Below are 20895 nucleotides of genomic sequence, written 5' to 3'. Positions count from 1 at the left end.
GCCGCTTCCAGATATTAATTTATTTCTTCATTTTCTTTACATTTTTAACAATGTGGCAATGTATCTGAGCTCAGGTATTCAGAGCTCAGAAAGACCAACCCATTTTCCATGTCGTTCCCATGAGTCATACCTCAGATTTATACATGCTGCATACTTGACTTCCATAAAGCAGATGGCTTCTGCAAACGTTTCTGATCTAAGGCACGACTCAGGAAGTGCCAGTGACTCCTACATGCTGTTCTTTAACTGAAGTCTTGAACAAAGGAGGTAACAATCTAAGAGAATTTTTTTTTATACTTTGGCAAGTCATCTCTTTTTCCATACATAACTACATTAACAATCCATTATTCTAAGCATAAGCCCTCCTTTCCTCCCATTGGCATGTAGTTACTCTTCTTACTTTGGTTCTGTTAAAAATTTTAGCTCCAGGGAAATTCTTCTGGTCCCACTTTGAGAGAAACAGATTATAATGTAATTAATGCTCCAGTTAATTGTTTTGATTTACTAAATGTTTCAGGTCACCCAGAGATCACCCTACCAAAAAGTATCTCAGAATAAAGGCAGAAGAATTATTCCCCCAAGTACTCACACATGGTACTGTTATGGCCATCTGCACCTGAAAGTGCACACAAAATTAGCAGATGTCTAAAAATATACTTAAAAAATAATAGAACACTCTTAAGTTCAAATAAAATGAAGTGCTATAATTCAGATGGTTTTGAGTGGTCATTCTAGTGACAGAGCAACAACTTTGGGGAAAAAACTGAACCCCAAAAGTCACTCAGGATTTTTTTTATTATTTGTTTAGTTGATTTCATGAAAGCCAAATCTTTCCAATAAAAAGTCCTGGTATGGCTAAGATTTTTCCTGTTGAGTGCAAAGAAAATGCATGATTCTTATTCATTCCAGAACATTAGGCAGCAAACTGAGATGTTCATCCTGGAGTAGAGATCTGAACAACAGTATCTATTGTCTCGGGTGAGTGGCCTAAGAAACACCTATTAAGAACAATAGACTGGTTTTATTTTCTCATCAGCAGCCTCAAACAACTCTTGAGCAGATGCCACTGTGGAATAAGGAAAACACGGAAATCTTAGAGATTTCTTGAAATGAGAAAAGCATTCCGCTCCCACTGCCTCTAGTCCCAGATTTTATTTCATATATTTAATTCTCCCTCCATGGTTTTTTTTATTCCCTTCTTTTTCTGTTTTCCTGGGAGCTGTGCTAGGTGACCTGCTTCCTACTTGCTCTGTTTTTAAGGATTTGACATTGCAAAGGAGCTGGAGCTCTGTGCAGAGGTCCTGCCTGTCTCTGAGGAGTTCTGCTGATGTTGGTGAAACTGCACATCAATACAAGGGTGTATCCTTATTGATCATAAAACTATTGTGATCATCTTTGTGAGACACCAAGGACTATTTGTTACCTCAGCTTATCATACACAGAAAATCACCCCCACACATGCTTTAAGTGTGGAGAAAGGATGATTAACGTCATTAGAGGAACAGAAACCTTTAAAAAATAGTGTCTAATACTGGTCATTAGGAACATCATAGCTCATTTCCCTTGCCCTCTCTTTGCCTCAAAGTATACCCTTATTACTTTAACACATTTTTAAAAATACAAAACTGAACTTGGAACAACAACTTTCTTGGTAGGTACTGCCATGAGAAAGCCAAGACACAAGGCATGTGGCTTAAGATGAAAACAGAACAAATGAATACAGCTGATGTTATTAGAAGAGTCAAGCAGGAACACTTCAGGAGTTTTCAGTTCCAAACTAATCACTAGTCTACAACATCCAAACATTTCATAAGAGATTTCTGCTCTGTGTGTAGCACAACCAGTCATCACTCTCAGAATAATGTTACTGCAGACAAGGAATATGTAGCTCTGGTATCAAATTAAAGAAATGAGACTGAAACTGCACTTGTCCCATGGCTCTGACTAGATACAGTCGAGATCTCCAAACAGCATGAGTTCTCCTATACTGTATGGGCTATAGTAATGCCTTCACATAATGAAGTATTATGCAGTTTCTGCTTCAGCAGTGAATTGATTTCCCCAAGTAGATTTCACTTGAGAAGAAATCATCACCTTAAATGTTATCTGCGAGGAGCAGAATTTCTCTTTCATTTGTTTGGAGCGTGTGTGCAGTTTAATTAGGCACTGGCTCAGCAGGCTTCAAAGAACTGCACTCAAATTAACAGAGGCAAATTTTGTTTCACCTCCCAGCAGCATCTGTCTACACAGCACAGGTTTAACTCACTAATGAGACAGCAATACTGATCCTCCGAATCTTGGAAAACTTGAGACTAGGTTAATGTACACAAAAACCTATACATTTAATTCATTCTGATGGATGCAAATTAAGAATAAGCATTTTTTAGGGCTTCACCCAATCTTGACTTCATCTTCACATCATCTGCAATCTTAAGAACAATCCAGATTAGAAAGACTCCTGCTCACTTGTTTGTATGCTCAGAACAAAATAATAGATGGGCCAACTGTATCAAACAACAACATTGCAAAAACCAATCTGTTTTGATGACTCCTCTTGTAACTTTGTTGTTGACTCCTACTCACCCTGTATCACAAGATAGATGGTTACTGAGAAACTGGATTCACTACAATGAAGTAAATGTTATATTTCTAATGTCAATAGTGTGTGATATCTATGACATTTTATTCTGAATATCTGTTTTTCCTCTTATTCTTGACAGACTACATGCACTGTTGTCAATATTAGCTATGCTTAGTAGTTCATAAGCATGAACTCAAGAGAGACCTTTTCCTCAATGAAAGAAATAATTCTAATTAGTTGCCTGTGCTACATAGAAGAAAACAACAGAGGAATCCTCACAGATCATAATCACTTTTCCATGGAGCTGCCCTAGCTTTGCACAATCATTTCAGAAACAGAGTAGAAGGTCTTCTACTGTTTCTGTCTAGAAAAGGTGATATAAAAGTTTCTTTCTGATATTTCTCAAGGCAAATAACTTTGAATATCTTTAGGGAAAGTGAAATCAGCTCCAAGTGTATTTAAGTGTTTTAGTTAAGGATAGATATATAACGAAATATTCAAGCCCCACACATTAAAATGTGCCTTTTCATCCCCAGCTAACTTAGAGCTACAAGCAGGAAGATGTTGACGAGGTTTGGTAAGCCTGATTTGATACCTGCACTACCCACCAGCCCTGCTTCTTCCAGCCTTCTGCTTCCGTTTGTAGCTACTTCTTCGTAACTCAGTGTTCAGCTATTGCCCTTTGCTGCATCACCCCTTCAGAGACTGCCAAATCTGAGCCCAGACCCTACACACCACACACAATGCACCTCTTGTGGGCCCAGACAGCCTCTTCCTCAGTAAACACAGTTTGCCCAAGGCACTATAACCTGAAATGCACTGAAAATCAATGCTGGGAGAACCGATTAGACTTACTGAAAGAAGGGGCTGGGAAATCAGATCAGAATCATAGCAAGAGAGAGAGTTGAATCAGTAACATGCATCATTTCAAGACTCATTCTCAGCTGTTGATTTTTACTTGTCAGCAGCACATTGTTCTATCTATTATATCTATTATAACTAAATGCTGTTAGTTCCCAGGAGTCCCTTTGGTATTGCCCCCTCAAGAGCAAGCCTAATCCTTGTGTTTGCTGTGTTAATATGTTTGCTTGGAGAATCACCTCAAAGTGCCTGGCAGGATTAGTGTTTATTACTCAAAGCATTGAGAAATCAAAGCAAAGGGATTATCACTAATAAAGCTGTTTGGCCTAGCATGAGCAGACTTCATGAACAGTAACTTCTTTGAATATAAAGGAGATAATACCTTGCTAACAACCAAGTGGATGGCTAACAGAAAAGTTTGTTTTGCTGTGAGAATTACAGACCATTTCCCTTCCACATGCTCTGACAGTGGAGAACAAGCTATACCTGTGCTTAACCAAGAGGCCTTCTGCATTTTCTCTCTCCTGTATCTCTGGTCAGCTAATGCAGAAGTAAAATGACTACCCTATTTTCATGCCAACACAAGCCCTGAGAACAGCTTTCCCCTAGCCTTTAACAAGCATCTGCGACAGGCCTGGTTTTACACAGGACAGCTGTTCTGCTTTGTCCAGACAAGGATTCTCTTTCTGAAACAAGGGCTTTTCTGCAGAGTCATGGATAATTTTAGGGTGAGGATTGTCAGCCCTGCTTTTTGCTGTAATTAACCATTCCATTACAGTATAAAAGCAAAACTTACTGAAGGAAGCCAGCTTCTTGCTTCCAATCCATTTTTAAAAGAAAATCCTTTGCAGTCTCCCATATAATTTACCCTGTTAAATAAAGGTAGACTGATGTGTCTGGCTTCCTTTCCATAGCATATTCCATTTTTCTACTTAAAGCTCAAGCTGAGCAAATGCAACAAATCTGTCTGCCAAAGTGAACACTGACCAGTTCTGGTTTTGATTAGCCTTATAGATAACAGCCCTCATAGCTTTCATAAATTTTCAGTTTCACAAAGAAGTGATACAGATCTGCCTCATTAAAAAAATAAACACATTTATATTCATCTGTTAAATGTCCACAAGTCTTGGATATCTTTTAGTAATGGGCAAGACTTGAATATCTTAATATTTTTTTGTGTGTAAAAATTAATAATCCAGATAATCAAACTTTGCAGTCAATGAAGAAGAGAATCAAGGCCAATTGAACCATTAGCAGTCCCTAAAAGGAACATCAAGTCACAGGCATGCACGAACTCATTTAATTCTGATATTTGTGATAAAATGTACTCTTATGATACCAAAATTATTTATTTTACTGATTTGGAAACATTTTGAATGGTATGTTTCTACATAAATGCATAAATATGAACATTATAGGGGAAAAAATGAAAGAACATAAATGAAAGTTTTGAGTTCCCTTATCAAAAATGTTCATTGAACTGCATTCAAACCAATGCTTTTAATCAGGTGAAATTTACCACTTTTTCTCACCACTACAACACCACCAGCAGGATAGTTGTATAAGCATTGTCAATGCTCGTTTCCTTTTTGCTATGAGAAGAAAAGGTAAAATTTAAATTTGTCATTTTTCTACCAGAAGTGTGAAATAAATAAGGTGAGTTGCTGAACATCCTGCACTTGTTACTTTAATGACCTGAAGAAACCCATAAACTTCTATGAAATCCAGACATCTGTAAAAAACACATAAAACCTGAAGTGACCACTAAAGCCTCCTCGAAGTCAACCTACCCAGTGCAAGTGTAAAATAAACTATTATAATGATGAATAGTGTCAGCAGTCTGACACAAAATTCCCCTATGCCCTAAGACACATATTCAAGTAGGTTTCATTTAATGCTTTTAATGCTGCGCATATTTCATCTCTGATTTTTAGATTCAAAGACTAAAACTATGTCAACTCAATTTCACAGCTTTGCCACATGTGAAGTTAAGGGGGACCAAATATTGAAAAAGTCTTTCATATGCAGAAACCTGGCATAAGAGGACATTATTCAACTTTATCTTAATATACTTTGAAGCTGTGCTAAATTGATTGATTATTATCTATATAAATTAATATCTATATATATTTATATTTTATATCTATTTTTATATATTAATATCTATATAAATAATATCTAGAGTATGATTATAACTTTCCTTAGTGCCATACAGAGTGTCTGATTTGTCAATATAAATCAACATTAATATTGCAAACCAAGATTTTTTTCCTCCTCAAGGTGCAGAAGAGGGAGTATTGCTTGGAAAGTGTCTGCAGAGGAAGAAAAGTAGATAATCCAGTATTATATTCTGCACTTAAGTGTTTTGAATCTTGCTGTAGCTTCTCTGCCTTGTTCTGTCTGATAGTCCAAGTGCTACATTTGAACAGAATATACTTCTTCTGCTGACAGCTATTCAGAGTCTGTATTCTCATATTGCAGCAACTCACTGATACAACACAATCAGTCTTGTATATTCCATATATTTATGAAAACAGAAGTGGCTAAGGCTTCTGGAAAGAACCTTCTGTCATTTATGACAAAGAAATGCACGAAGCAAGTAAAGAAAATTAAACATATCTCCACATATACTTTGTAGGAGCCCCAATGCCATGTGTGATCATTATCCTATATCTAATTTGCAGAACTTTATAGCTTGCAGTTATTTTACACAGATTGAAAACCATTAATAGAAGCATTTCAAAGTTATCAGTAACGCTAGCATTATAATCAAGTGATTTTGGTGTTTGGTATAAATTTATTTTCTAAATCAATATTACATATTACACATAGCTGTCTTATTTCCATTCTAAAATCTAAGACTTACCAACCAAACTATAAATCCTCACCAGTGCAGCTGAAACAGCATCCTTTACCCCATATACTTCATATTTCACCCTTAATGATATACATACATCTATCTATGCATATCTGCCAAGGTAACACTTTCCAAGCTTAGAAAAATGTCCTTGCTGAAAAAAATATACTGGCTTCAATAGGGGGGTTATTTTCCCTATTAACTCAGTATCCTAAAACCAAATTGCTCTCTGACATTGTCTTCATCCAGACAATGTCTGTCAAATGGACACACTCAGTTTTGGCTGGTTTTACATTTTAGGCCCAAAACTTTCTTCTGTATGTCTTCCATACCACAGAGGATACTCTTTGGCAATCTTTAAAGATTAGAGAATATACTTTAGTTGCAGGGAGTCTGGAAAAAAGCCTGGATCTCACACCAAGGACTTTTCAGCTCTACTGGGCTTTAAGAACATCACACTGAAAAAGCATGAAGATAACCCAGAGCCTGAATGTCATGAAAGAGCTAAGGAAAACAGCAACTGGATTTTTATAGAAGGTTACAGATCTGGATGTTAAAGGCAACAGCAAGAGGACAGTTTGGGCTCTCAAGTATCAGCTGTGGGAAAAGGGTCCTCATGTTTATATGCAGTGTTTTTCACGCTACAACAAAACCCAAAATCTTTCAGGTAACATCTGAATGAGCTCTTCCTTAATAACAAGAAAGGAGTAGTACCATTTAATCGGCAGCAGCTAATGTTAATTCATTTCCATCACTGCAAATATCATAGAAACAATGCAAAGTACACTCAGAAAGTAAATTAGATATTAGTGGAAGACATATAAGAAACATGCTTCTAGATGTGTAAATTTAAAGGTATAATGCTGCTAAAGACTGCCCTGCGGTCTTTAAAGAAAACCTGTGATATATTTCCTAAATTTCCCTGTTTGATTTTCCTGCCTTTCAAAGTCAAGAGCAGCAACATCCTTCACCTTTTGAAAGATTGCTCTCATTCCCTACAGTACCACCCTTTGATTTGGATTGAGCTTTATATCAATAAAAAAATATTTTTCTGAGTCTGGACTGTCTTGCCCATAAAACATAGAACTGAGCCCCAGGATTTCTTGTCATTAAAAGGCTCTTTGTGCCAATAGGAACTTCAAGTATTCGTGTCCTGCTTAAAATCAAGCTCAGGTAGGTATATTGTCTCCAAAAAATTTTCCTACCGTTTCAATTACACATTTTATACAACAATAAAGTTCAAAACCAAAGTTGAATAGTGCTCTTCTTAAATAACAGCTGTATTTTTACACCATGCATTCAATTTTTGGTAGACTTTTTTAATCTTTCAAATTGAAAAGCGTTATACAAATTTGATCTATTGTAACCATAAAAGAACCATAAAGTATCTAGAGATTTTCATAATGTTAACTATCATATATTTAATACGATTTATGCTTTCTGAAGGATATACTTTTCTTCATATTGCAGAGAAGGAGGGTTACTTTATGAATATAAACAGTATTTTTAGCTTTATACCTTCAGTGTGTCTGAAGCTTTAAAACTAGTATAGGATTTTATTCAGCAGAATCAACAGGAATAATAAATCAGTGCTACTCCACTGTGCAAGGCCCCATCTTCACCAGAGACCTAAGGAGGGCTGCTGAGAGGCAGAATAGCTACAGTACTGGACTATTGAGAGAAATCCCACTGTTTAGCTACACTGTGGGATAGCTGTAATAGCAGTAATTAGCACAATGTCCAGTGGATAATGAATTATATTCACACCTGGGTTTTTGACCCTGTAAGGTTAGAAGAAAAGTGCCAGCAATCTTCTCTTCCTACCTCCTGTCTTGACGTAGAGCCTACAACTGAGTTGTGTGGCCAGAATAGCACAACTGAATGCATCCTAGAAACTGCCTATTTCTGCAGAATTGTAACAGCAATGACTTTCAGGTGTTGTCCTTCAGGAAAACATACAGAGAGGAAAAATAGTGCAAAACTATACATTGTAAAAAATATCCCCTCTGGACCATATTAAAAGTCACTGCAGCAGAGGTTTTGCACTTTTCTATGTTAGCAACTGAGATCTCAGAAGGTAGGAACTTTCAAAAATTAATTTGATATTTTTCTTTCTTTTTTCAAAAGCATACTGTTTATAAATCATGAAAAAAAAAAAAAAAAAAAAAAGAGAGAGATAAAATTGCAAATAAATGCCAGTTCTATAAATGTCAAATGTGGAAAAACTCTTCAAATAATATCTTAGCTATAACATCTTCAGCTCAGTAAATAGTCCAGTTCTACACAATTGAACAATCTTAATAGGTGAATTTCTGACTGTACGCTTACTCAATTTAAGTTGAATCCTTATTTTATGCCCTTTTAAAAGTCATGAGACAATATAAAAAGTGCAATTAAAGTTCCTCTTGTTCTGAAATGGCTGTAGCTAGCAACCTTCATTTGCTCTCCAGAATTTCAGGGCAGCATTCCCCAGACACTATCGGAAGGTCTACATAAAACTCAGTCTCCAAAGTGTTATAATTCCATCAAGTACTAGAATACAAAACATTAATGAATGAAGCTTTAGTCAGTGTCCTCTCATGCAAAAATAATACAGATACAGATTCATCAGAATGCCTCAGAAGTTTCCTCTTTCTTTACTTCCTTTAGTACCTTTTGTATTTCCTATTTTCTTTGCCTTCATGTTAATTGCTACATGTTCATTGTTAACATGTAATTGAAATACTGGCAGATCACATAAAAAAAACTCCATGAGCAACACAATTTTTCCAGATACTTGGTCAGCCTGACCACTAATGCCCAGACAGATGTGAATTAATAGAGTGGTTCAGCATCCAGAAGCTTTGACTACTCAAAAGGCCGAAAAGCCTGAATTCATATGACCTGTCTTTGGGAACCCTTCTCAGTCACATGAGGGGCTCTGCAGAGATCATCTGGCAATGTCAGTGGATGAATAAACACTTTGGACATTCCAGTATCTCCATCACCAAACATGGAGGCTGGGGCAGCCAGACTCCTAACTTACAACTTAAGTTCTTCAAGATAGCTGGGAAAAATGTAGATCTAAATTTCCAGAACCAGATCCCCTGGAAAATTATCATGTGTATTTCTTAACTGTGTAGATTGACCTGACCTGAACAAGAAAATTTCTGCCAAAAAGAACAGGCCAACTCTGAGGAATATCCAAAGAATTCAAAATTGTGACACTTTCACCAGGAACTGGTCATGGGCATCACTGTCCTTGGGTTTCTTGGTTAAGAGACAGGGTTTTTCATCCCTTCTCACCTTCAGAGACACATTTCACAGAACAAGGAGCATCTATGCAATATTCCTGTACTCCTTTTGTCTGAGTACAAGGCCATGAAAGACAGAAATTTAGCAGCAGCAGCTCTCTTTCGGGAGACAGTGACAACAATGTGGCAGTTATACTGTCAAAGGTGTTTTCATCTTATTTGAGACTGACTCCATCCTTTTTTTCATTTCCAGGACAACAGCTAAAGCAATGAAGGAAAATTACTGCCTTTTCTCATCCTATCATCTTCCAAACATGTAGCTGCCTGTGCACTTTGTGGCAATAGAAAAAAAGTAACTGCAACCACTGGAAATTGTTTAGGAGAAAATGAATGGTATTTTCCAAGACAGGCACAAAAGTGGCGCTCCCTTTACAGACACATTACCAGTGTTTACCCTGAACTCCAGAAATGTTATCAAATTACCAGAAATGAAGTTTCTGTAGTAAACAGCTAACCCCAAAATATGTAGTTGTAATATATTATTTCATAAGACTCTTCTTCAAAATGTCTTGTTTGCCAAGTTCCCTTGGTTGCAAAAGCAGTGATAAGATCCAATCTTTTGCCCTAAGCACCAGGCAGTAATGGTATCATTGTCATCTACTCCTTCCACAATTGCGTTAGCCTACCTTGAGGATTCCTTCACACACTTCAGAGATGATGACAATTCTCTTTTGGAAATAATCTTTAAGGACCATCAACACTTCCTTTTTTTGAGAAAGAAAAGCCCCTTTTTCCCCAATTTTCAAGGCTGCATCTTTTAAAGCTAAAGCTTTTACACACTCCTTATTCTACAACAATAAGCTCCTGTCCATTAGCTTTTGGACAATGAAAGATCAGAAGCATATTAAATTTCAGGCTAACACTCCTTGGAACACATTTTCCAGTATAACTCAGCATATGCTCAGCTTTATCCTAGTAGAGAACAGTGGGGAGAATTTAAGCTTTTGCTAATAATGATCTAACCTTTTATCCAAATATTTGTGTGGAGCATATCTGAACACCTAGGCACCTCCTGTGGATCTCTAATCTCTTTAATTAAAATCATTCTCATGTTACTGCTTACATTTTTACTTTTGTCTCATACTGCATGCACACAGAAGTCTCTCGAAATCCAGGCAGCCCTTCAACAAATCAAATTAAAGGAATTTGGGTTAAGATGATAACTGATAGTTTAGGAAAATCAGCTGAGACTGTTAAAGGTTCCAAGGCTGGTAAAGCCCCCTCCCACTTAGAATTCATCAGCATAATCTGACTAACTTTATATTCCTTATGCTTTTTTTTTAATCTGAAAATTTAATGAAATGAGAGTATGTTCAGTGATCAACAAATTCACAGAATCATAGTGTCATTTAGGTTGAAAAAGATCTCTAAGAACTCTGAGTCCTATCAAAATGTAAAGAAGACAATACTTTTATGGCAAACATCCATATAAAGATATGCTGATTATTCCAATCACTGGTTTTAAAGAGGAACAGATTCAAGTCACAATATAATGATGAATAATGATAAGCACAAAGAGATATTCCTCAAATGAATAACTGGTGTCTGATACAAATTGTTCTGGCTTTGCAACATGCTCTTAAAATTCAATCTGTAAATTACATCACTATAATCATTGTTAGGTATTAAGGTCACTTGTACTAGCAATCACTTAGCTGAAGAGACAAACCTGAACTTGTATTGCACACAAAACTGGTTTTAGTTATCCCTGTGGAATCACATGAACTGTTTGAAGGGGCATGGAGGGGAAGAAGGGGTGGATCTATGGTGGAACATCATGTTATTAATGTTAACTTTATATAACTTAACTACCTAAATATTTAGGGATCAAAACACAGCCAATACAATGTAATTAGCATGAAAATTCTAAGTAGTAAAAAGATAGTACTAACTTCACTTCTCATTACAAAATCACACATTTTAATGGCACTTAGTGGACTTGCTATTTGGAAACATCATACTGTAAAATCTTCACAAGCCATTTCCAAATGTAAAAAAATCCTTTTAAGTATTAATTTGAAAACTACTGGATTGCTATTCTCTCTTATTTTTATAACAAATAGAGAGAAAATCCAGGGCCTACAGTATATATATGCTATATTTCAGTTAAAAAAAAAAATAAAAACAGTCATGAAAACATCTCCTTGTTTTGCGGTAATGTACTGACAATACACAAAATCCCAGTTAATATCAAGATGGACACTAGAAGAATGGCTGTTAGCTTCATTATTAAAAGTACATTTCCCAAGGACTTCAAAAGTATTTTCCTTACAATAAGGAGTGATAAATAGGTCAGCAAATGGATACTCAAATTATTTCTGTAAATCAGCCAGAAAACTTTCCAGTGACTTCAGCAGATTTTGAATCAAGCATTCAGATCTCAGCTATTATACATTTTCTGCATCTTTTCAATGAGCAATGATGGCTTTCTGTTCTGAAAGCCAAATGTATCTTTGTCTTTTCCCTCACAAAAGATCAGAACCCTATAAGCACCATCTGGACTCTTTCTTTGTATGTCTGTAGATTATGCAGATACAGACTTCAAACACAGACTGCAAAAATCCTATTGTAGCAGCAGCAACTGACTGGGATCCTCATCCAGGAGTGCTTTGAAGTTAAAGGAGCTGAATCAGGCCCTCCATATGCCTTGCATAGTAAAAAGACTGAACCTATTGTGCCAGTTTATACATCCCATAATTGCATAGCTGTTACCTTATGTCAGCTTTCTCACATAAACTCTTACCTCCAAGGCATGCACCCATGGCCAATGAGAATATTAATGGTTTCATAGGCAAGTTAACATCCGGATCTTTACTCAGATTGAGAAGCACAGGAATCTGTGGTTGAAGAGAGAAAGGCATAATAGACTTCATTAGACAATTGGTATAGAGCCCAAAAATACAGCAGGCAGGCCTTCTAGCCAGATCTAGCACCATTTCTCAGCCAGTAACATTCTTCAAAGATAAACAACTTCACCTTAGTTCACAAAAATGGTTTGAGTTCAACATAATTTTGTAACTACTTGGTTTGAAAGAATGGTGTAATCGGTACCTGTAGAGAGAAAGTTATTGGGAAGGGGAGAGGTGACAATATTATTATCCTGTTTTCAATGTGTACAGAGGTTTATGGGACCGAAAGGGAAAGAGAAAGAATAAGCAAATGTGGAACAGTAAGACATGAAGCAGGAAGAGCTTTAAGAAAATAACTGTGATATGTCTGAAAATTAGTGCTTTCTCAGAGTCTAGGAGTTTCAGTAGTGAATAGTTATAACATTTAATTCCCCAATTTGTCATTTTAATGTATTTCACAGTTCACCCTCACGGGGTATGATCTCTTCTGCTTCCTGAAAAATGCTTTAACTTTGATGGCTGAGTGATGCTCACCTTTATTGACTGCGTGTGTTCTTTTGGTATGGAGCAATATATAGGCTTTATGAAGAACTACAACTCTCCTCATTCCTCCCACCAGTGGTGCTACTCATCCCTCTTAAATCCTCTTATTGATTAGCCTAGATGAGCTAATTTCTAAACAATTATTCTTGAATTTTACATTGCCTGAAGGTGTCTTTTTCTATTTTAAGGCCTAAAGAAGGCTCAGCATGCCCAACATCTTGTCTGGTTTTGCATGAAATAGTAAAGAAAGATTCCATTTCTCATCACAAACTTTATTTCTCTCAAACTGTCACAGCTAGAACATGGTATGCAATCCAAAATTAAGTTATATTTATTTACAAACAATTTAGTGTCTTGTTGTTGAGGTCAGTCCTAAAGCTGTTGCCAGACAGCTCTGAGTGCAGAGCAAACAATGCCCCACACCCCACCAGTGCACTAGATACGCAGAGAGGAGACCAGAGGAGGGGCACTGGTACTGCTCTATCAGCGAGCGTCTCCTCCTGGGATGGCAGCAGACACACAGAGAGTGAAACCCTCACAGCTATTTCTGCTTTCCAAAGATAACACTTGTACAAGTAATCACACACACCCTCATTGTGCCAGAGTAGCTTAAGCAAGTTACCAGGTCCTATAGCTGTGCAGTGTAATAGCATTCAGCAGGTAAAGAGCGGCCCAAAAATGCTGGTTAATATTCAAGGATCACCTCCTCCAAGCTCAGAAGCACATCCTGACAAAGAAGAAATCATGCAAAAATGCCAGGAGCCTTACATGGATGAAAAAGGATCTCCTGGACAAACTCAAACACAGAAAAAAGAAGCTTACAAGGACAGGTGTCCTGGGAGTAATACAGAGGGATTGTACAAGCGCCCAGCGATCAGGTTAGGAAAGATAAAGCCGTGACAGAATTAAGTCTGGCCAGGGACATCAAGAGCAACAAGAAAAGCTGCTGTAGGTATCTTAGTGATAAAAGGAAGACTAGGGAAAATGTGGGTCCTTTCCAGAAGAAGATAGAAGACCTGGTTATCCAGGATATGTGGAAATAGCTGAGGTACTCAATAACTTTTCTGTCTCAGTCTTCACCAGCAAGCATTCCAGCCACACTGCTCAAGTCACAGAAGGCAAAGGTAGGGACTGAGGGAATGAAGAATCACCTGCTCTAGGAAAAGATTAGGTTTGAGACCATTTAAGGAAAGAGAAGGTGCCCACGTCCATGGGGCCTCATGAGATATATCTGCAGGTCCTGAGGGAATCGGCTGAGGAAGTGACTAAGCCACAATGCATCATATTTGAGAAGTCATGGCAGTGTAGTGAAGTTCCCAGTGACTGGAAAAGGGAAAACATAACCCTCATTTTTAAGAAGGGAAAAAGAAAGACCTGGAAAACTACAGGTCAACCGGTCTCACCTCAGTACCTGGCAAGGTCATAGAGCAGATCTTCCTGGAAAGTATGCTAAGGCAAATGGAAAAGAAGGAAGTGACTGATGACATCCAACATGGCTTCACTAAGTACAAATGATACCTGGCAAATTTGATGGCTTTCTCCCAAGTCAGAGAGGCATGGATCTGATGGACAGACCACTTGGTGGATAAGGAATTGACTGGATGGTCATACTTAAAGAGTTGTGGTCAATGGCTCAATATCCAAGTGGAGCACATTGACAAGTGTCATTCCTCAGGGGTTGATATTGGGACTGGTGCCATTTAACACTTTTGTCATCAACATGGACAAAGTGTTCAAGACCAGGTTAGATAGGGCTTTGAAAAACTTGGTCTAGTGGAAGGTGTCCCTTCCCATGGCAGGAGGGTTGGAACTGGATGATCTTTAAGGTCTTCCAACCTAAAGCATTCCACGCTCCTATGATACTGTCTGGTTTGTCTATTTGTGCAAAATGTCAATGAAACATCAATTCACACTGTTATTTTAGGGATTCATTGCTGCTCTACTTCACAACACACACTGTGCTAAGAACTGCCTGTGGCAAAGCTATCTTCTGTGAAAACTGCAGAGAATATGCATTAATAGAAAACAAACTATTTGTCGCTTCCAAAACTGCTGATGATTGCTCTGTCTCTGCAGACAGCTACAGCCTAGTCTTACACTTTTATCAAGCAGTGAAATTCAGGACATCATAGAAAACTCTGGAAGGTCAGAAGGCAAGGAAAATTCAAAAATAAAGCTGGCATCAAGAACATGAGATACATATGAAACATTCAGCACTGCAAGAGAAAAGTGTCTGATAGTTTTAGAGGCAATAAACAGTGGGCCAAAAATTATTTACTTTCTAACTAAGACCTGTCAGAGACTAAGTCACTTTGTCAGCCAAATGGTTCACAGAAATTGTTTGTTGCTCTATATTGAGGAAATAGTATTTAAACTCAGGTAAAAGAGGGATTTACTCTGGCTGTCATTTTACTTCTGGTAATAAAAGAAAAATATGAACAGATGGATTCAGCATGTATAGCTGATAAAACATGTCAATTAAACTAAAGAGCATACTGGTAATAACATCATGTGACCTAAAATTCTAAGGTGAAATTCATGACTATTTAAATGACAATATTAGGAAAGTCCAGGCCTTAAAAATTAGTGTCTGCCTGTCAAAGGATGTCATTGAGAGTTCAGCTGTTGAAAAAGGAAGAGAAATATCAGAGGTTTAATAGAGTGATACATAGAGCATCAGTAGAGCATCAATACATTTATTCTGCAGGCAAAGAAAGCTGGATATGCAACATGAAAAATCCCTTGCCATTCAAAAACTAAAATGTGAGAAATATAACAGCCAAGCTTCTGGTTTATGAAATTTTCATGATAGAACGTTATCTGGGTGTTTTTTAAGCAACTCCCAGGTGTATCTGTATATATTAGATTTGCAGCTGGCAACACAGATTAGATTTGCTGCTGGCAACACAGCATTTTACATACAGTCCAAGTTCACAGAGTTTCCCACAAAGTATTTTTCAAACTCAAAATTCGGGACACTGAAACTGTAAAAGGACCAGCTGTATCAGCTGAATGTTCAGAAGTCCAGGGAGCATGATGGGATTCATCCCAGAGTACTGAAGAAACCTTATGTTATGGCAGAACCCTTCTCAATCATCTACAAAGGGTCTTGGGGACCTGGGAAGGTCCTTGCTGGCTGGCAGCTTGTCAATGTTATTCCAGAAACAGCATGAAGAACGACCCAGAGAATCACAGACCTGTTAGTGTAACCTCAGATCCTGGAAAAAACATAGGAAAGATCATACTGGGTACTATTGAAAGGCATTTAAAGAGCAATGTAATCATCAGGCACAGCCAACAGGTGTTCACAGTGGGAAAGTCCTGTTTAACCAATTTGATATCCTTCTATAATAAAGTCACCCTCCTCGTGGATGAAGACAAGGTAGTGAATGTAGTTTTTCTGGATTCTAGTAAGGATTTTGATACTGTTGCTCACAGCACGGACAAGCTGTCCATCTGTGGGATGAGCAGGTTCACAGTGCACTGGGTAAAAAACTGGCTGAAGGGCAGAGCCTAAAGTGTTGCAGTGAATGGGGTCACAGGTGACTGGTGACCAGGCACCAGTGATGTTTCTCAGGGTTCTAGGGCCAGGTCTGTTCAAAGTATTTATCAACAATCTCAAAACAGGAGTTGAATGCACCATTAGCAAGTTTTCTGGTGATACTAAATTGGGAGGTGCTGTTGACTCTCTTGAGGAACTATATGAAAGTCCTTGAGCATGTCCAGAGGAGGGCAACAAAGCTGGTGACAGGGCTGGAAGGCATGTCCTATGAGGAGCAGCTGAGGACTTCGAGCTGGTCCAGTTTGGAGAAGGCTGAGGAGGTGATTTCATTTACAGCTTTCTGAGGAGGGGAAGTAGAAATGGATGTGCTGAGCTCTTCTCCTGAGATCCAGTGACAGAATACAGGGCAATGGCTCAGAGCTGTATCATAGCACATTCAGACTGGACATTAGGAAGCATTTCTTTACTAAGAGGGTGGTCAAAAATATTCCTAGAGAGGTGGTCCGTGCCAGGGTTTAAGAGTCCTTTGGACAAAGCCCTTAATAACAGGCTTTAATTTTTGGTCAGTCCTGATTTGCTCAGGCAGTTGTACTGGATGATATTTGTAGGTCTCTTCCAATAAAGTCACCCTCCTCGTGGATGAAGACAAGGTAGTGAATGTAGTTTTTCTGGATTCTAGTAAGGATTTTGATACTGTTGCTCACAGCACGGACAAGCTGTCCATCTGTGGGATGAGCAGGTTCACAGTGCACTGGGTAAAAAACTGGCTGAAGGGCAGAGCCTAAAGTGTTGCAGTGAATGGGGTCACAGGTGACTGGTGACCAGGCACCAGTGATGTTTCTCAGGGTTCTAGGGCCAGGTCTGTTCAAAGTATTTATCAACAATCTCAAAACAGGAGTTGAATGCACCATTAGCAAGTTTTCTGGTGATAACTAAATTGGGAGGTGCTGTTGACTCTCTTGAGGAACTATATGAAAGTCCTTGAGCATGTCCAGAGGAGGGCAACAAAGCTGGTGACAGGGCTGGAAGGCATGTCCTATGAGGAGCAGCTGAGGACTTCGAGCTGGTCCAGTTTGGAGAAGGCTGAGGAGGTGATTTCATTTACAGCTTTCTGAGGAGGGGAAGTAGAAATGGATGTGCTGAGCTCTTCTCCTGAGATCCAGTGACAGAATACAGGGCAATGGCTCAGAGCTGTATCATAGCACATTCAGACTGGACATTAGGAAGCATTTCTTTACTAAGAGGGTGGTCAAAAATATTCCTAGAGAGGTGGTCCGTGCCGGGGTTTAAGAGTCCTTTGGACAAAGCCCTTAATAACAGGCTTTAATTTTTGGTCAGTCCTGATTTGCTCAGGCAGTTGTACTGGATGATATTTGTAGGTCTCTTCCAAGTGAAATAGTCATGCTATAATTCTACAATACTTTTTTACAGTACATTCTTTACTTGGTGACAAGAAATTATTTATTTTCCTGTCACATGCAGATAGCTATCACAGTTTCCAGGCATATTTATGCAAAGAAATGCAGTAAACACTTACTCATGCAGACATCTATTTAATTAGGGAGCTGGATCTTCACTTTTGAATTTAAAGGGAAGGGAAAAGTCCTGGGATTACAGTTCATTGGGCAATTTTCAACCCCCTCATCTCGTTTTGGGGCAGTTCATTTTCTTTGCATACAGGACAAATTATTTGAAATAAGCAATTAGAAGATATTTTGAAAACTGTTTTGTCTTCATGCAGTTCCAATGCTCTATTTTAATGTAACAAAAACAGAATTTTGGCAAGACAGAAACAATAAAAGTACTCAACCTATGATGAGCTAAGTGCATGCAGAAACCCATTGCACTGTTTCTTGTAGGGAATTCTCTTTGTACAGCATCCTCTGTAGCAAAACATACATGCTGTGTTCTGCCCTCTTCACGGAGTTTTCAGTTTAGCAACTTCAGTACATGAATTCCATATGGTACTGACATATTTGATTGTGGGTTACACCAGATTTTACCCTTGTCTAGAGCAGAGAAGTATTTGACCAACAACAGTGTTGCACTGAAAAGGTATTTTCAGGGAAGGCACTTCAAATAAAACACTGATCTGATTTTTGTTGTTTCAGAATTTTTTAGTAAGAGAGAAGTCTTCTCCATGTTGCTGAAGGCTGCTGAAAATCATCGATATGTTCACTCTGTTTAAACACATGAATATTTTGCACTTTAAAATATGCCCATCTTAAAATAACTGAAAATATTTATGTTTTGTTCTTCAGACTGCAGATAATGTGTTGTGTTTTAGAGTAAGGAAGAATCCTAATTTACCTACATGGATACATAGAATCTCTTGAAAATGCCTAGAATTTTTTCTAGGAAACCATTTTCCTTATTGGTTTTCATTACTTCAATTCATAAAATAGTTTATTTCCTAGAATTCTGTGTAGTGCTGGTTCAGATACACTGATATTCTATTCCCCTTTCTAAAATATCAATCTTCACTTTCCACTTTTCACATCCTCTCAAAGTTTACTGACTGTTAAGTCATCCATAAATTTTAATGCTGTCAAATATGAAACTTTACATGAAGCAGTCAAATTTATCCAAACACAGATGAAATGAAACTTTGAGTCTCAAGATCCATTAATTAGGCATTAATATTTTTTCTTTTTTTTTTTTGTACACGAAGCAAGTCATTATGAATCTGATTATCTCACTAGTACAAACACAGAAACTGAAAGGAAGTTTTGGACAACAATACATCACCTAGATTTTTTTAAAGGAAACACAACATCACAGTTACAGAGCTGTCTGCAGGTTTTTCTGGTTTGAGTCCCTTCAGCTATGCACCTAAGTCAAAACTCAGGCTCTAATGGAATTTTGTATTTCTTCCATTTCTTAAGTAGTTCCTGGGTCAAAACACTACACATAACAGAAAACTGAAAGAGTTGGAGCTTCACATCTACAGTGCCTTCAGCCCAAGGGTGCAGTCACCTCGCACAGAAGACTGTCCTCTCTCACTCCAGTTCTGAGTTACTACGCTGATTGTGCAGCCCACCCCCTCTCCCTGTTCCAAGTCTGGATGACATGCACTGCATATTGTTTTAGGGGATGAGTGGAGGACCTTATCCAGCAGCACAGAGGCAGTGTTGGGGACATCTCATAAATGAACTGATGCCTGTCTTCTTGAAGCTTCCCACCCGTGAAGGAACAAAACAGTGTAACTTTCGACACCTTTGCAATTGCAGTAGCTTTTTCCACAGTCAGCTGGGGGCTCACAACCAGAGAAAGTGGGACTGACAAGACTGTCACATCCCTGGAATATGGGACAAAAATCATGGCCTTCTAATGCAGAAAAGGCACCATTAGCATCCTTGACTCTGAACTGCCACCAGACCTTTCATCATCCCTGCATAATATTTAAGGAATTCATGTACAAGTCAAACAAGCCATTACCCCATGAGACTGGTTTCTTTTAACTCCTATCAGTCAGTGGCAAAGTCTCTATAGGCAGAGGTCTGTGATGTCATCCTCCAAACACTCTTCCCTCAGTCAGAGAACACCGCTGTTAGCTATGAAACTGCCCAGATTTTTGTATCTCTGGGTTCAAAAAATTGAAGGAACTTCATGGATTCCACATCCCTACCCAGTACCTGGTCCATCAAAGCTATGACTAATGAAAAGCGCAAGAGATTGATCCATTGTCATGACACTGGTTCACCACTGAAGGAGACTTAAGGAGACCTGGAGGGATTCAGTACATCTGTCTTCCATTATTATGAGTGCAGGCTCATTTGTGAAGCTGGAACTTTTTCCTAGGAAAGGACAGGATCATTCGTGGGTACGTCATAGCAGGTGCCCATATTCCTATATCACTAGGGGATGTCAAACCAAACTCATATATAGAAGTCCCTGATTAGTGAAAAGTCATTCTACAAAAGATTTGGATTCAATATATTTAATACTCCTCATCAGAAGTTCATAACTTTGGCACATATACTGAAAAATAGCCTTCCAAAACTAAATACTTCTTGTTTTAACAATAGGAACAAAGTACCAAAGAAAGAAAAAGAATTTTAAACGGAAGTTTAAAGATCTTGGGACTTAGTCACTTAGGAACATTCTGTAAGGACTTTCTAATGCAGAATGACAAAGACTAAAGTGCAAGCTTATTCACTGAACTAGATGAATCTCAACTTTAGTTTGCCAAATAGCACATTAATGTCTTAACACCTCAGCTAATGACTGCTTTTACATAGGTGAGAATATGCCTGCATTTTTCTTCCTGTCTCTTCCCTCTGCCTAATAAAAAAAATGAAAAAATTATAGCAGTCTCTCAGGTTCGCTCCAGAACGAGAAAAATACAAATTTGAAATAGCTTAAAATGTTGACAAGGATCCCTCCCTGTCCATCTGTATTTTCCACCT

At 38.1% G+C, this 20895-nt stretch overlaps 1 protein-coding gene across 1 annotated transcript in view; it reads right to left on the bottom strand.

The window, feature by feature from the left end:
- OCA2 (OCA2 melanosomal transmembrane protein) overlaps window positions 1-20895 on the bottom strand; it is a gene marked incomplete at both ends in the record, with an annotated part of 166150 nt that overhangs the window by 40988 nt on the left and 104267 nt on the right. The window contains one exon of the mRNA XM_082277630.1: window positions 12336-12429. Within this exon, the coding sequence (XP_082133756.1) occupies window positions 12336-12429 (94 nt within the window). The remainder of the gene's footprint in view (window positions 1-12335; window positions 12430-20895) is intronic.

The sequence above is a fragment of the Coloeus monedula genome (assembly GCF_965178545.1).
Source record: "Coloeus monedula genome assembly, chromosome: 3".
In the NCBI taxonomy this organism is placed as follows: domain Eukaryota; kingdom Metazoa; phylum Chordata; class Aves; order Passeriformes; family Corvidae; genus Coloeus; species Coloeus monedula.
The sequence above is the reverse complement of the archived record's forward strand: the minus strand, read 5'-3'. Positions and strand labels throughout refer to the sequence as shown.